The sequence below is a fragment of the Crocuta crocuta genome, unplaced genomic scaffold, assembly GCF_008692635.1.
Source record: "Crocuta crocuta isolate KB4526 unplaced genomic scaffold, BGI_CrCroc_1.0 scaffold48, whole genome shotgun sequence".
Lineage (NCBI taxonomy): Eukaryota > Metazoa > Chordata > Mammalia > Carnivora > Hyaenidae > Crocuta > Crocuta crocuta.
The window spans coordinates 366,231-385,001 of NW_027533089.1; the positions used below are offsets into that span (position 1 = coordinate 366,231).

The 18,771-nt window shown below is 32.7% G+C and overlaps 1 protein-coding gene across 1 annotated transcript; it reads right to left on the reverse strand.

The window, feature by feature from the left end:
- Nucleotides 1-692: 692 nt before the first annotated feature.
- AMY2B (amylase alpha 2B) lies at nt 693-16,317 on the reverse strand. Its single transcript, XM_077746081.1, has 11 exons — nt 16,241-16,317; nt 8,682-8,895; nt 8,214-8,360; nt 7,213-7,410; nt 6,568-6,798; nt 5,655-5,788; nt 4,545-4,667; nt 4,353-4,452; nt 2,712-2,830; nt 2,478-2,603; nt 693-882 (listed from the first exon to the last, which is right to left on the reverse strand). Exons 2-11 carry the CDS (start codon nt 8,847-8,849, stop codon nt 693-695), a joined length of 1,536 nt encoding a protein of 511 aa, XP_077602207.1. The 5' UTR covers nt 8,850-8,895; nt 16,241-16,317.
- Between the last annotated feature and the right edge of the window lie 2,454 nt (nt 16,318-18,771).

The window sequence follows — 18,771 nt, forward strand, 5'->3', positions numbered from 1 at the left end:
CTAGCGGATCAGAGCATATGGTATATTGAAAGCCCTAAATAAACATCCACCTATACTAGGAGTTAGAAGATGAAAGAAAAAACACCCACAAAAACATCAAGTTAAAGGCATTCCAAAGGGAAAGAGAAAAAAAAAATAGAGAAAGAAGATTCCTGTAAGCTCCATATAGTTAAGAATGATAACTTGCATAACTTAAGCTTATTTTTCTTAACTTATTAACTGTAAAAGGACTTTCATACTGTTAAAATCACTCAAATTTTCTAATTCTAATTAATGCAAATTCTAAAAATTTTCTAATTTCTAATTCTAATCTAATTAATGATGATTCTATGGGAATCATCATTAAATCAACTATCCCTAACTAATTCTTAGAAATAGTTGATGGAAGAAATACAAAAATACATACTGGGCAAATGGTATTAATGGCAAGAGACATACTTATCAGGATGCCTCTATGAATTCTTCAAAATTCCTTTGAAAAATAAGTCATCATGAGTCTTCTAAAATATAACATGATGTTGATTGTTAACTACCTTATAATTATATATTAAATGTATGCTTTTCTGAGCTTTTCAAGTTGATTACTCATAGCTTTTATAAAAAACTAATGAAGTATAAGAACACACACACACACACATAAAAAGAAATACACTTGGTTATTTCTGAGTATGTGTATTTACTTACTTCAAATTTTATAATTTAGATTCAGCATGAATTGCAATAAATGGATCTTCAGCAGAGTTACTAACAGAAAAATGAGCATTGCCATCCCCAGAAACATAAATTTTAATTCCTGTACAATTGCCATCAATTTTGTCTCCAGAAATAACATCACAATATGTGCCAGCAGGAAGACCAGTTTGCAAAGTTAAAGATAATGGCCTGCAAAATAAAATTTAAGATTTAACTTGAATTTAACACAATTAAAAGCAAGAATTCAGACTATCTCTAAAAGCTTAGCTTTGTGCCGTAGAACTCTAAGCAGTGAAAGTCTCAGTGAGAAGAAAATCCCAATACAAAGACCTCTCCAGTAGATGTGAATCTAGTTTTCTAGGACTAAAAGTAATCTTACAAAAGATTTAGTAATTCCCTAGTCAACAGTGAATATTACCACAAAATTAAGGTTGAGGAATATTAGTAAAGATTTGAGTGAATTATCACCCTTCCATAAAAGCAATTCCTGTGGTAAACACAAATTTTTAAAATTTGTTCTCATCTAAACTTAAGAAAATACTAATTACTTTCAAAAATTTAAATTTGATTATTTCTTCAAAATATTTTTCGCAATATAGTAAAAGTAAGAGGCTAAAATGAATTTGGGCTGGAGATAAAAATAATCTGGCATTTTTGTGAAGTATATGGTTTTAAATATAAAGCTGTCTCATAAATTTATGGGGTGCCTGAGTGGCTTAGTGGGTTAAGCGACTCTTATTCGGCTCAGGTCATAAAAGACTTTTGACTTCGGCTTAGGTCATGATCTCACTGTTTGTAAGAGTAAGCCATAAGTGCAGCTCCTCACTGACAGAGTGAAGCCTGCTTGGCTCTCATCTCTCTCTTTGCCCCTCACCCCACTCTCACATGCTCTTTCTCTCTCTCTCTCAAAAATAAATAAAAATGAAAAAAAAGAGATCTCACAAATTTATTTTGCTTCTCCCATCCAGAAAAGATGGTAATTAAAGGACTAGCCATGGCTTCTTTTGGCAAGAAAGAGAGATCTTCAATTTATTTTTTGTAAGCAAAATATAATTTAGGCTAGAATGAGCTACACATGAGTGAAAACTGGCATTGGTCTGAGACATTTCAACTGTTTGCAAAGACATCTTCTAAGCTGTAGTTCTATATATTAGGGAATCAATATACTAGAGACAGAGATAACCAATGGAAGCCAGTAAGAAGTCTCAGAGTTAAAACTCAAAGATCTCCTGAGGCAGATCAGTGACCGACCATAAGATACATGTTCTTTATACATATGCTTTAAAAAATATATTATTTGTCAGAGAGATCAGGAAATGAAGAAAGAAGACCAAAAACTAGACACAAGAGTACTTGAAAAAAAGAGCTTAAAAAAGGTACTTCAGTACTGAAGCAGTATTTTTCCATTGTTTGAAAAGGGGAGGAAAGGGGAAAAGGGCTATGGCATGTTCTTCTAGTGATTTCACAACTTTTATATTAATTACTCTGTGTATTTTGTGTGGGGTGTATATGTGGGAATACACATGTGCATCATATCTGCACATGATATGCACATAAAATAACTTCACTTAGAACAGAAAGACATCATAAGGAAGAGATCAGAAGAATAAGACTCATGATTTTTCTTCTGGTCCTTTTCAGATTCTTGTGTTTTTCTTAACCCACTGACTAAATAATTTTTCAGATATAATAAAAGTAAGTGTGCAACAAGAGAAAGTAGTAAACCAAGATCATACTAGTTTAAATCTTACTTAAAATGTTATTTCTAATTGATATCTACTTACCAGTCATCATTGTTAAAGACAATAAATCCTCTGTTTCCTCTTCCAAAAGCTACTTGATTGCTACCATTATCCCACCAGTTTGTAAAAGGTTGACCATCAACTACATTACGGAACATAACCATGTTCCTAAAAATAAAATACCACATATAATGCTGATGAATACTTTTAAACAGTTTAAAATAAAATGTTAAGAATGTTTATTATTAGAATCGATCTCTAAATAAGAATTCCCACCTTATTTGACGCCATCGATGTTCACAGACCCAGTCATTGCCACAGGTAGTGTCTGGATTAATAGTAACTTCTTTAATTACTCCATTATTATTTGGTGGCCCAACCCAATCATTAACATCCTTAATTAAGAAAAAAAGAAAAAAGAAAAAATTTTTAAAAGCTTAGATTTTTAACATTTCATGTATTTGTCCCTTTCTTCTTTAGTACATAGACAAAACCCATCTGTCTTACTATGTCTGCAACGTCTTCATTTAGAATCCAACTCCTTCAGTATTTTTATAGCCCTTTACCAAGTCCTCACCATTTTCTTCCCAATTTCTAATTCTCTAGTGCCATATATTAAAGGTCAGATTTTTTTCTTTACCTTTTCACTTTCTTTCCAAGGAATTGCTATGGTTAAGCTTGAAAAGAAAGTGAATGACATTGAAATGACAAGGACCTTAGTGTCAGACACAGCAGAATGAAAACATAGATTCTATTACTATTAGTTAAAAAAAAAATTAGATAACATTTGAGTGCCTGGGTGTCTCAGTCGGTTGAGTGCCATACTCTTGATTTTGGCTCAGGTCATGATCTTATGGTTTGTGAGTTCAAGCCCTGCACTGTGCTCTGTGCTGACAGTGCAGAGCCAGCTTGAGATTCTGTCTCCCTCTTTATCTGCCCCTCTCCTGCTCATACTCTCTTTCTCTCAAAATAAATAAATAAACATTAACCCAAAAAAAGAAAAGAAAACATACATAACATACATAACTTCTCTGTGCCTAATTATGTGAAAAATGTCTTGAATATGATAATTGCTGAATAAATATTCACTTCTTTCATACTTACTTTTGGATAAATGTGCTAATCAATACATCACAATATTCTTTACAAAATTGATCAAATCTTTAATCTTGTGATTTTCTGACTGGTACTTTTAAAGACAGAAAAAAAACCCCAGAAGAAACTAGGTAAATATCAGTCTGGTTCGTAGTTAAAAGCATTTTTACTTTAGGTATGAAGTTGCTGTACAATGCTGCATCTGCAATCTTCAGTAAAAAAAAATTCCACTGTCTTTCCAAATACATTCATTGTTTTATTTCTTAGTTCCTAAAATTGCTACTCAATACCACATGTATTATCCCAAATATTTTCCTCATCTTTACCTTTCCAAAAATAGTCTACAAATTTCTCTTCTTTAACATATGTATTTTCCTTCCATTTATAAGATACTTTCCCTATTTAACTTCAGTTCAACTGAATAACTTCTTTGCATTCCATAAAACTTTTTAAAAAAGTATTTAACAAATATTTATATTGTTCATACTATGGGTAGGTGCTGTTTTAAGTTCTTTACAAGTATTAACTTGTAATCCTCATATCAACTCTATGAAGTAGGTACTTATGAGAAGTACATATTTTACTTACTATATTCTTAAGGTTTTTTTTGGGGAAGAGGTATGTTTGTCATATTTCTGATATAGCTTGCATACTCTTTGGCAAGAGAGACCATAATATCAACTGCCTTGCTAAAGGCACTCTGCATCAGGTTTACACTTAAATACTTTATGAATAGTAAATATAATAGCATCATGTACAATTACAACACAACTGTCTTTCCTTTCTTGGGAAAAAGGTATTTTGGACAACATAAAAACTTACTCTTCCATTTTCAAAATATCTTGGCCAACGGAAGCTTGACATTACTCGTGTAAATCCATATGGATGAGCAAGCATAAATCCAACTGCCATTTTGTACAGTCTGAAGGTTACAAAATGATATCATCATAGAAGAAAACAATATTTTTAATGTCATTAAAACATAGGTAAAAAAAATGGGGGGGTATTTCCTACCTAGGGTCCCAGAATGTTAGAATAGATGCTCCTCCAGCTCCATGTCCTCGCTGATTGTCATGATTGTCCACAAAGACAAGGGCTCTGTCAGAAGGCATGAAACCCCATCCTTCTCCCCAGTTCCTATTAAAACACATATACACATATATGTATTCTTTTCCAGTAGCCTTGGGGTAACCTAAATTTGTATTTCTTTTGGTATAGCATCCCCAAATGAAATTCTTTCTCTAATTAAATGATTATTCTATAGGAGGGTTAAAATATATATATATAGAGAGAGAGAGAGAGATACTATACATTCCATGTATGTATATATGTATAGACTACTTGTATTACATTCATGTTACAGGTATAAGATTTTTGTTATAAAAAGTCCTTTTAGGGGTGCCTGGATGGCTCAGTCAGTTAAGCGACCGACTTCAGCTCAGGTCATGATCTCATGGTTCGTCGGTTTGAGCCCTGTGTTGGCCTCTGTGCTGATGGCAAGCTCAGAGCCTGGAGCCTACTTCGGATTCTGTACCTCCCTCTCTCTCTGACCCTCCCCTGCTCAAGCTGTGTGTGTGTCTCTCTCTCTCAGAAATAAATAAAAAACATTTTTAAAAAGTCCTATTAGAGGTTTCAGTATAATTTAGATGACACTTCAGAAGGATCAACATCCATACCATATCATACAGAATGGAAAACTGGGTTAAAAATCAGGTTTCAATATTATTGTTATAATATAAACATTCTAATATTTGAAATTAATTAATTGATATAATATATGTAAACTCCATAGTATAGCCACATTTTAGGTACTTTATAAATGATATAATCATTTAATAATAACATGGCCTTCACATATTGTATGCAAACACTGGTCAAATATAGTAGAGTTATATAAGACATAGATTAAAGTCTCTAGATTATATTTGTGGTTTCTAGACATCCTCTTAATTGACATTCTATATAATAAAGATGATAAATTGGAATTTGGGGAACTATAACCCTTATATTAGTAATTGAATCCATAAAAATTCTAAATAAGTTCCAAAGAAGATAACTCAGATTGGGAAAATAAGACTAATACATCTGTGAAATAATTTAAAAGACAAATCATATTTCATTTACTTTAAGTAAGCCATCTTCTCTCCATTCCACTTGCGCAGAACTGTGCCTAATTTTGCACCATACTTGAATTCTGTCACACGGCCATTTCCAAAGTACTCATTGCTTTTAATTGGCTCACCACCAAGATCAATTACCTAGTAGAAATACAAGGGAAATATTACTTTAAATAAGAACTTTAAAGAATTGTAACCAAAAGGTTAACATTATATAGAAAATGGCTTGAAACTATTTGTGTTATTTGAAATACCAAAAATGGGTTTCTTTATGTCAAGATTCTCTTTTTATTTCTAAATTATATGCTACAATATTAAAAATAACATAATGCAAAGTGGTCTGTTGTCCTGTGAGAATGTTGACTTAATTTAGTCTTGCACATAAATGATAATAACAATGGCTCATACTTACATAGCACTTGATATCTGTCTGACAATATTTCTAACTGCTTGATAAATATTAACTCATATAATTCTTGGACAAAGAAAAAGACATAACTATTATCATTCATCCCTTTCCTTCACTTGAAAAAGAATGCTACATACAGAGGTTAGTCAATTTGCCCAAGTTAACACAGCTAATAGTGCAATTGCCAAGATTTAAACTCACAGTGGCTCAAGACAGAAACTATGTTATTATCTGTCTTTTCTAATGGTCTCTGGGGAGATGGTAAATGACATAGATGTCTGCAGCCTAAATAAATTCTCTGCACTTCCATAAAACCTCTTGTGATAAAGAGTTAGATGTTAGATGCTGTTTCAATGAAAGAAGTTTAAAGAACACTCTTCTATATAAATGATACAGCCATTAAACTATATAAATTATATCTTTAATTAAATCTGCCATTTATTTTCTAATGAATTAAATTATATTATTTCATACAACTATGAAATACATATACATATATGTATTGATGTACCTCCTGGTAAATGAAGGGTTTACTTCCTTCAGGGAACCAGTTTGTATTTAGATTATGCAGTTTATCCAAAATTGCCTTCATGTCTCCAGGCCACATGTGCTTAGAAGCATCAATTCTGAACCCTGCTACACCAATGTCAATGAGGTGGTTCATATATTCAGCAATCTTAGAACGCACATAATCTTTCTCCAGTGCAAGATCAAGAAGACCAACCAGACGACAATCTCTGACCTATTGAGATAAAAATGTTGTGACCAATACATAAAACAGCACATTAACCTGACAATCCATTTTATTATTCATTCATCTATTCATTAACAGGTATTTCTATAGTGTCTTCTTTGCATTGGGAACTGGAGATACTGACATTCTAGTATGGACGTACCTTTGAAATATTTTCTAGTGTAAACATGTAGTATGTAGGAAATAAAGTAGATGAGTTTTTTGAGTGGGACAAATTTAATTGAGAAAAATATTTTAAGTACTGATTTCAGTTTCTAATTTTTAAAGAGTCAAATTTGGAATCCTTATTTTCATAAGGAATCTAAACCAGCATTTTAAATGAAGATCAAAAAACTCTGTGAGGATAATTAAAGGCACAGATAGCTCTTTTTTCTGATCACTGTATTTTTTTTCTTTAATTACCTGATAGGAGTCATTATAATTCTCAATGTCTCCACTTCCAGTTCTACATTTACCATCATTAAAATCCCAACCAGAGAATGGGACTGCTGGAAAATCTCTATTCCCAGGGTTGAAGTAACTTCCACAAGTACTGCTTGTTCCTGCAACCACACCATTCCCGGTCATATGATTAATTACAGCATCCACATAAATATGCACCTGAAAAACAAAGTTTCTATTTTAGTTTGACTTTAGAGAGGTAAAAATCTATAGTATTACCGACTAAAGTTTACAGCATGTTAATCACACTCCAAAATAGGTCTTTGTTATTTTTTAACTTATCTTCCTAGTAAACCAAAAGTCAAGTGTGAAGGGAAATCAATGTGAACTGAATACCTATTTGCATTCTACCCTCTTGGTAAAATATTTACATGTATGATAAACTGGTAGAACTAAAACTACCATAACTGTGAAAAAATACAAAGAGCCTTTTTGGGGGAACAGATAAAAATCAGCGAAGACAGTAGAAAACATTGGTTTTTGAAATTTGCATGCATCATCCTAAGAAAGCAGCAGCTAGCCTCTATTATCTATTAGCATCTGAAGGGAGGAAGGTAAATCTCTCATAATATAACAATTTACCATAAAAAACCTACAAGGAAGAAGACCCAGAATTGTAGGCACGTATACAAGTCATATAAAAATTATAGCAAATATTGCAACTGGAATTTCCAATTCCTAACTAGAAAAGTATTCCCCAGAGATGCATTTAGTTATATTTGCCTTATATGTAATTTTGGCTTTAAACTTTGACTGAAATTTTCTTTAGTAGATAAATGGCACATATACAAAGATTTACAAAAGCTGAACATAGGTAACAATTAAGTTTTAGTTATAGCTTAAGTGTAAAGTAAAATTTAAAAAAAAACTATGGAAAACATTCTGCTCATAAGGAACAGGAGACAGGAAAGATAAATTATTTTCCTGAATAATATTTTTAGAGGAAACTTTAATTCACTTACACCAACGTTGTTACATCTAGTCACCATGTCTTTGAATTCATTTTCATTTCCTGATCTTGTGCATAACTTGTAGCTAACTGGTTGGTATCTTTCCCACCAAGGTCTGAAAGGGCTAGTAATCACAACATTTTCATTGGGTGGAGATATCTACAAATAAACAATAAGTATTAAATTATGGGTTACTTTATATCATCAGATATTCTAGAATGGAGTCAGTGATCTAAACTTATTTCTGAATCTTTGCATTTACAGTTACATTTTTAACTACCACATTGGAAATGTTCTCCTAAAGAAAGTTTATATCAGAAATAAAACATAAAGTTGTCAATAATACTAAATTTTTTTCTTCCTTAGTAAACTGTTTTAGAGTACTTATTTGTGCAGTAAAATGTTTCAGCTTCACAGATACAGATCATAATACCATTTACCATTGCAAACTCTGCAATTTATACTAAAAATAATACCCACCTGAACCCCTCCAAATCCTTTGGGAGCTAAGTATTGCTCACATTCAAGAGCAATGTCAACCCAGCGCCACTCAAACAGATGGACAATAGATGTCCGTCCAGGTTTGGTATTTGGGGCATACTGAGCCCTGCAGAATCCAATGATTGAAAGCAACAGCAAGAACTTCATTTTGCTTTGAAGTTGTCAGTGTTCTTTGCAGCACCTATTTATCTTCCTGTAAGAAACACATTTTACTAAGTAAATATTAACATGAATAAATACATAGAGCATAAAGTGTTTATTCATGATCTGAAAAGGATTATCAATAATAATATTAACAGGCGAAGAATATCTAAAAACACTTTTGCAGGAAAACAATCTAAATGACCTTTTAGAACTTAATGTTTTCTTTACTGAGGGAATGTTAACCTTTTTCAACATTTGGCATTTTATATGTAAAGAATCCTTAATCAAGTATTATTTAATTAGGATTAGATTTTCTTTCTTAAGTCCTCACAAATAGAAGGAAAATCACAATCAAAGACAGTTGAATTTATAATCAAAACATTGCCTTAACTATCTATTTGCAAACATTGTAATGTTTCAATTTCAAAAAGAAACAGGATATTCAATTAAGTTCTGTTTTTATACCACCAACCCTAAGTTTAAGTTATTTAGCTTCTTAAATTAAGATTTAAGAAACTATTTGGAAGTTGAATGCTCATGAAATAAAGAAATAGACACTTTTCCCCACTCCATCAAAGCATATGCTTAATGCAATGGCTATAGTAGTAGAGTTTTGTTCCCCCCTTATAGGCAAATATCTCATACCTGATATGACACTAAATTAATAAATTCACATTCTCTTTCCTTCTTGATGTAAGTAAAAACCTATGAAAGAGAATAATAGTACAGGTGGAAAATACTTACATTAATCCAACAAGCATTAACTGAATGTTGCTTTTTGTTTAAGCATGTGCATGATATCAGTGATGAATAAGACAGGCAGGATACTTGTTCTCAAGGAACTTACATTCTAGTGTGGAAAGAAAATATATGAGTAGATGATGGTGATGATACAATTGAAGATATCAGTAAGAACTAGTATGAATTAATAGTAATAAAATAGAAAGTGATTTTGCCATTACGGCATTTTAAACTAGATAGGAAAGATTTCTCTGTGGAAATGATTTTCAGCTAGGATTTGAAGGATTAGAAGGAGCCAGTGATTTGCAGATCAGAGAAAAAACAATCTAGAGGAAAGTACAACAGAAAAAGCCCAAGGAAAGAAAAACTCAAGTGACATTAAAAAAGTAAATAAATAAATAAAAGTCAATATAGCTAAACAATATGTTATAAAGGGAAGGGCAAAATGATACGAGGTTCGAAAATTAGGCCATAGCATGTAGGATCTTGTAGAATATAATGAAAGAGAGAGCCATTGAGTCTGTAAGAAAGGGAGCTAAGAACCTGGTGTACTTTAAAACAAAATCACTCTTGCTGCTGTGAAGAAACTGGTTATAGGAAAACAAGAGTAGAGGTAAGGAGGTCTGTTGGAAAGAGGTGAGTAGCTTGGATTAAGAGCACTGACAGGATATATTTCATAGGCAGAAAGGTAATAGGTTTATGGATAGACTAGAGCTGAAGAATGAAGGAAAGAGAGGGGTGCCTGGATGGCTCCGTCTGACTAAGCATCAGACTTCAGCTCAGGTTGTGATCTCTCCGTTCATGAGTTTGAGCCCCACTTTGGGCTCTGTGCTGACAGTTCAGAGCCTGGAGCCTGCTTAGGATTCTGTGTCTCCCTCTTTCTTTCTGCCCCTCCTCAACTTGTGTTCTGTCTCTCAAAAATAAATAAGCATTCAACAAAATTTAAAAAAAAAGAATAAGGGAAAGAGAAAAATTAAAGAACTAGGTATTTGGTAATGATACCATTCATTAAGATAAGGAAAAATAAGGAAGTACCAGCTTTTGGAAGGGTTACATAGAACACTATGGTCCATAATTATTTCTTTAGCAACTCTAATGCTCTCCTTTGGTTCTTGTTCCAACTCACCATGTAAACATTATGTGTCCTACTTTGTTAGTCAGCTCAAGTTGCTATAACAAGATTATCACAGACTGGGTGATAACCAACATCAAATATTTATTTCTCATAGTTCTGGAGGCTAGGAAGCCTAAAGTCAAAATGTTGATGGAGTCAGTGTCTGGTGAGAGCCCCCTTCCAGGTTTACAGATGGCCATCTTCTCCTTGTACTTTTATATAGTGGAAACCAGTAGAGCTCTATCTCTCTTCTTACAAGGACACTCATCCCATCATGGGGCTCACTTAATGAATTCATCTAAACCTAATTACTTCCCAGACTTCACAACCTTATCCCATCCTCTGGGAGTTAGGGTTTCAAAATGTAAACTTGTGGGGGAGGAGACACAAACATTTAGTGCCTAACACACATCCATTGCAAAACTAAAATTTCCTCATATTTCACAAGTAATTTCATTGCTTCATAATTTTCTAAGTGTTTTCCCTTCTATGACCACCTTCCATCATCCTTGTACACTTAGTAACTACTCTTCCTCCTAGATACAGTTGAAGCAACATCTTTTAAGCCTATCCTGCTATTCCCAGGCATAGTTATCTCTAAGATAGCTTTTTAACATATATCACAATATTAAGTTGTATTTGATTTATACTGTAAATATAAGTAATTAAGTATTAAGTATTTACAGGTCTTTCATTCTGGACAAAACTTCTTAATGGTAGGCTTACCATATAATATTCTTAGAAACTAGGAAAACAAATAGCATAATGGCTTATGTGATCAACAAATTGTTGTAACATAAGCTCTAAATTCTAGGCACTGTGCAAGGCATTGGCATAACTTGGGTTACGACCCCAATGATTTTTTTAAATAAACAAACAGTTGGAAATTATGTGATACAATGTAATCTTAGCAAAAAAACCCCACCCTTTTTACATATAAAGGACTAAAGCCCAGATAAACTGAGTAAGTTGTCCAGGCTCATATAGTATATAACAATCCAGAATTTGGTAATAGATCCTACCACAAATCAATATTCTCTATATTACACCAATATTCCTCATAGTATTCTAGAGGTGTGACATCCAACATGGTAGCCACAACAACATTTGGCTATTGAGAACTTAAAATATTAAGTCTGAACAGAGATGTACTATAAGTATAGAGTATACTCCAAAGTTTGAAGAAAGAGTGTGAAAAATTAATATAAATATTAATATTCTTATGTCATTTATATGTTGAAATAATATTTTGTGATGCATTAGGCTAAATATAATTTATTATTAACCTTAATTTCCCCAGTTTCCTTTGGTTCTTTTAATATATGGCTACCCAAAATTTTCAAATTACATATGTGGTTTTCATTATATTTCTAATGGACAGTACCATTCTAGAGACAGTGTTAAGTCAGAGAAAGGACACATCTGTATACAAACATAAGTAACAATAAAATGAAGAATATGATTACTATTTTAAGATACAAGTAAAGTGCTTCAGGATTTCATTGAGACAAAATAATTTGTGTTGGATGAGAACAGAGGAAGATACAGTCAATTCGAAGAATGGGTTTGACTTTAACCTTTAAATAAAACAGAGAAGGTAAAATAGCTCTGACTAAGAAAAACAAAAACAAAAACAAAAATGAAAACAAATGTAGGAAATGGGCAAAAAAAAATGGAAGAAACCAATATAGTTTTGTAGAACATTAAATTAGGTGCAGGGGAGCCACAGGAGTTAAGGGAGGAAAGTCATATTGGGATCTCTTAAAGTCAAGAAGAAGAAAGTAGTATTTCTTCCTACAGCTATAAGAAACTATTTAGAAAGGTGTTCTTCATTTGTTTCTTTGTTTTTTAAAAGGAAAGTAACATGATTAGAGCATTTAGAATATATCAGATAGATTGAGAGACAAAGAGAACTGAGATAGAAACAATTGAAAACTTGGGCTGTAGTAAATGAAGTAGTGAAAATCTGAGCTAGGATTATAGCAGTAGGAATGAAATTGGGATTATAATAAATTGTGTTAGAATCAGTGAGGCCCAGTGAATGACACTGCCTGTATCCAAATATTTTTGGCGTCTCTTCCTTCATAGGCAATGGAATTGGTTTATAACTTGTTTTGTCCAGTGGATGTCAGCAAATAAGACACAGGCAGAAGTTTGACTGGCATTTGCACATTGGATCTTGATCTCCTGAAAAACTAAGACCATGGTGTTGTTTGGATAACTAGGACAAATTACCACATGAAGAGATCTAATTGTTCCTATCATTCCAACCATCTGAGTTGATCTACCAACTAACTGTAGTTGAATGATTACTCCAGGGCAAAAGCAGCAGAAGAACCACCTAGCCAACACATAAAACTGTGAGGCATAATACATTATTACTGTTATTCAGCAATAATTCATTAATATAAAAAGAAGAGATGTAATAGATTTGGTGGAGACCAATCCTACATGAGATGGTAAGTAACTCGATATTGGAAAATAAAGAAAAGGAAGAGTCAAAAGGGACTCTGATTTAAAACTTAGTGAACCAAAGAATGACAATGCAATTATCATTCATAGTACAATCCAGAAGCAGACTTGGTTACGGAAACTGAAGAACTAATACCAGGATATACTGAGTTTGAAGTATAAAAATTTATTAGAAATGAAGAAAGAAGCAGACAGATTTGGGAATTTTCAACAAAGCAATGATAGTTTCAGAAATGGGATACAACTGATATTTAACAACTGATTTGGTCACAGACACTGATCAATCAGAATAGATACCATCTCTAAGCAACTAATATATATAAGTCAGTGAACATGAATGAATAATCAGGCCTGGAGAGTTGGACACCTGAGAGTTGACAAAGTACCAAGAGAGCTATTGAGTCCAAATTTACAATTTTGGGTAAAGCCTAGCAGTGTATATGAATAGGCAGACAGGAGGGAGCATATACAGAGGTGCCTTCATAATAGGGAAAGGACTTCCATTACCGGAGAGAGGTTTTCAAAAAAAATAGGAAGGAAATTTTGCAAGGAGGACAAGAGACTAACTGGATGTAGATGAGCATTAGAATAAGAATCGGAGAGAAGACTGATGAGACAGTGGATGATATAGGGCTGATGATGATAAAGAGGTGGGTATTAGATAAGAGGAGCATGGTTTGAACTTAAGGTTCATATTTGACTTAAGGTTCCAAATGTTAAAATGTAATGGTTAAGAACATGACCTTAAAAGTTAGACAAACTGCAGTTTAAATTCTGACCTTGTCATTTATCAACTGTGTGACCCTGGAAAATAATCTCTTCACCTATGAAATAGAAAAAGCAGTATGTACCTCATAAAGCTGTCATGATGATTAAATGAGTTAACACCAATAAAGCTGTTATCCTGTACATGGCTACAGTAAAAACTCAATATCTTTGGTTGCTGTAATGTTGTTATTACTGTTTTGTTATTTTAACTGCTGGTACTGTTCAAACTGCTTTAAACTCATGCTCTCTTTCTACTTCTACTTATTATCACTTGGACATTCTCTCTTTTCATTCCACTCTTTCCAAACTCTAATCATATTTTCTACTTCTCAGAGCTATTTGCATATCCTCCCCCTACCCCACAGAGGAATAGATAGTGACAAGAAGGAACTGGCAATGTTTTTTACCTGCTATTTTTTCCATTTCTTTTCTTTTTCTTTTTGTTTTAACCTCTTTAGAGCTTCTAGCAGACACATGTTAATTTTGAAAAAACTTTTCATCACTGCCTCATCAGTTAACTCTAAACTAACTGTTCTTTTAATAACAAGTGTTTTTCACATGTATGTTAGGATGTCATTTTAATAAGGGATAACTTGCAGGCGCAATTTAAAGAATTTAAATTACATAGGTACATCCCAGCATAGGTACAGTAATCTTTATCAAGGGTCAGTAATTTTCCTATATTTTCTCATTTAATCTTAATTTTCCTCTCAATCTAAAGAGCTAAACTCCATTGGCATTAAAACAACTAAAGCGTGCTTATGTTTTGTGAAGTAAAATCTGCAACCAAATCCTTGACATCTTTGACATCAATAACAAAACAAAACAAAAAAAATAAGAACTTGAGATAGTTACTATGCCTTCTTCTCATTATGGATTTCCTAAAACTGTTATCCTCAGAGAAGCTATTCACCGATATTAGTACTGATATTAATGCTCTGCTGCCCACATCTCATATTTCTTGGATTGCTTTACAAAGAAATTTCCTTTTAAAGTTTTAAGGGCTACTATAATAAGTCATATGAGATGTCTTGGGAGTTCCTTAAAAATATGAGCTAGAACATTTGATAATATCCTACCAACAAAGCAAGACTCCTTAAAAAGTATTTATATCTGAAGTGCCAATAAACCTTTTCAAATGTTAAAAAGAAAAAAATCTATTAACTCAGACTTCTCCATAAGTTTTCAAGTTTCTGATGTTCTGAAGTATTTTTTTCAATCAGTATTACATAAAACACACTTGTTATTTTATTTAATGTCTACAATATAAATGATATCATAAGGCTTGGAAAAAATTCAGGATTTCTCTTAACACATGAAATACCATAAATTTAGTCATTTAGCTTAAAGTCTACTTAAATCATATCACATTTTAAATAGAATAAAGAAGCTGTATTAAAATGTTAAGTAAAAAGTAATAGTCAAAAAACCAGTATCTATTTCTATAGCTCCCTTTCTACCTTTATAAATGTCAGTTACCTATATAAGTATAGATATATACCTATGCCTAAATAACATACTTACATAGTTCTTTCCCCTTTTCCAAAGCAGCCTCGCATCTCAGGTATTTACTAATATATTTTTTTAACATTTGTAAATAAATTAACATTAACCAAAAATAAACAAGTTATCTACTCTTGTCATTTGTAGTTATTAGCCTAGATACTTCATATCTGTATAAATATCTTTATAGCAAGTTGTTTAAAGTATTATTAAAAATTTAATGGAAATAAATGTCCTATCTTTGCTTGATATTTTGTCACTTTTATTTATCTCTGTTTTTTTTCTATTTTTCTAGTTTTCAATATTCTAGAGCTTTTGATAGTATTATTAATATAGTATTTGTTCAAGTTAGTGGTTTCTCTTACTGAAAAAAGTCATAATTCTTCAAAATTTTATATTGAATCATGTACAATTTTCTTAAAACAGTATCCTGTCACCTATGAGCTCTCTACCTCCATTTAAAAAAAAATTAAAGGAAAAACAGAAAAATGAACCTGAACACAGGATAATAAATCACCTGTGAAGTTAGAGAAAAGAAGGCAAATATAATCATATAATCAAGTTTGCCTACCAGATTCATTAAATGAGAGAAACATTTTGAGCCAAGACTCAGACACACTTCAAACAGAAACAGTACATTTTGTGCTGCTGGAAACTGAAACTTGAGTTGTCAACAAACCTAAAATAGACTGTGAAACTCTAAACCATATCAAATCATATGACAGAAACCACTTATTTCAAGACAAAAAATGAGGGGTAGGGACTATAATACTCATAAAACATTAAGATAACTTACCACATCAACTTCTTTACACCAGCAAACTCTCAAATTGACAGATCAGTCTTTACAATCATACAGTAACAGAAATTGTATAGTTCTTGGTTTGCTTTCTCTTCAATGAGAAAAAATGCTGAATTTAGGACTTTATAGATTTTCTATAATCCTCTTCTTCTCAATAGGTGCTCTTACAATGCTGTTCCAACTCTCCAAACCAAATCTGTAAAAAGGAAAAACTCTGTGAGCTCCACAATGACTTGATTAGCTGCTATCACTCCTGATTCCCACGAAAACCACTGTCTTCCCTCCTCTGCTCAGTTTGCTTCCCTGCAACCTCTTCTAATAACACTGTACCTTTTCAGTTATTTGTTGTTTTGGTCTTACTCTCTCTTTCTCAGTATCATTTCCCAATCTTCATTAGTCTTTTTATTTCCTAAACCATTTATATCAATCTATAAGAAAATTTGTTTTCATAAGATAACCTTTAAGACGCAGATTAAAATGACTGTGTTTTATTACATAAAAAAGTGTGACTAGGATGTAAACAAAGTCCCCAAACCAAAAACCTAATTTTGCATCTGAGTTGTGCCACCTAATATGTGAACCTGAGAGAGAAGAGAAGCCTATATTGCATTTAGGTCTTAGTTGGAAAATGTGGGTAACAGTATTATTGACAAATGTGATAAAAATACAAAAATAAATAAAACCAACTAACAATATGCATTGAGTGTTACTATGTGCCTTTTCCATTTAATACCACTTTGATTCCTTACACAAACATAAATGCAAGATAGAATTATGATTATACCTAATTTTAAAGAAGGAAACACATTAAGTAAGACAATTTTTCTATGGTCAAATTTTAGTAAATGCTGAGACTGAAATTCAAAACCAGGCAGTTTAACTCCATAGCTCTTAGCCATTACTCAGTCTTATCAGTCTCCGTCACTGAGCTGTAATAAAAGTCAAATAAAATCCTTTATGTGAAGACATTTTAGAATCTGGAAATTTTTGTTTAGATAATACTAATAAGTTTATAAGCAAAGGTAGTAAGGGTTATTAGTTTCATATTTCCTGTTTATTAAATTTTCACACTAAACAAAATTAATATTTCTCTGTTACAAATGTTTTAATTCCTGATTTCATACCCACAGAAGGTATTATTATTCATAAATATTCAGTGCTCCTCCATGAAGGTTATATATACACCTTGTCCTATTGAATTTGGGAATTTTCATGTCATTTGCTTTGGCAATAAAATACAAGCAGAAGTAATATGTTTTACTCTAGGGCCTCAGTATTAAAGTTTCAGTGGCAGATTGTAAAGTGACTAATATGAAAAGTCCCCTTGTTGATCTAAGATAAACACAAGAAACAAACTTGGCTACGGTAAGCCACTGAGAATTCAGGTTTTTTGTTACTGCAGCATAACCTATTCTATCCTGATTGACACAACCATTAAGTTCCTGTAAGCTCTATATGACATTTCTTTTTTCTTGGGATGTAGGAAGAAAAAATAAATGATTAGATCAGAGAATATTATATTGAAAGAGACTACTGGGATAGTTCAATGGTTTTCAGATTTTGAACTCTAAGTAATCAGTAGAATTTTTAAAAGATTGTATTAAAAAAGACAAACCTATGGAGGACCAGTCAGCCTGCTAGGAGAACCTGGCACACCATCAGACTGGTATAGAGCAGAGTTTGGAGGCAGAGGAAAGACTGGAACTACTGAGGCAGGCTCCCTCTCCAGGACACCTATGCAACACTCTGGGATTTTAGCAATAGGAGTTACCTCTCTGGCAGAGGAGGTGAAAAGCAAAAGAAGTGACAGACTGCCCAGCTGCATGTGGGTTGCAGCTGGAGGGGCTTGTTTCTCTCCTGCAGCACCAGAGTTCTAAGAAATGACTTCCATGACTTGGAGGAAGGAAAGAAAACGGAAGGAGGCAGACAAGGAATATCAAATGGCATTTAAAGAACTCATTTCCTTCTGTATGCTTCAGGATTTCAGCTGTAGATCCACTGGTGGACCTTTTGAAGTGCCCTACACTAAGATCCACTTAATGGGCTGTAGGCACCCCCAAAGTCCCACATCGCCCTGAAATCTGCTGACAGCTCTTTTTGCACACTTCATCCTAACAGCCATCTACCATAGGAGAAACCAAAAACTTGAGCTATAGAGCCATCTTCTGGACTACAAAAGAAATTTTTCTAATTGTTAGCCTGTTGAACTATAACAAGCCAAATTACACAAATTCTTAAGTAGGAAAAGTGCTGCTTCAAATGTAAAATCAGAGGAATATCTTGTCAAACACAATGAAAAATCAAGGTAATATGATATAATGGAAAGAAAATAATTCTCCATATACTTAACTCAAAGGCACAAAATACTGAGATACAACTGTTAAAGAATTCAAAATAACTTTTATGAAGAAATTCAGTGAGCTACAAGAAAACTGAGAAAGGTAATTAAATGAAGTTGGGAATAAAATTAATGAACAGAAGGAGTTCCTTACCAGAGACTGAAATTTAAAAAAAAAGAACCAAAC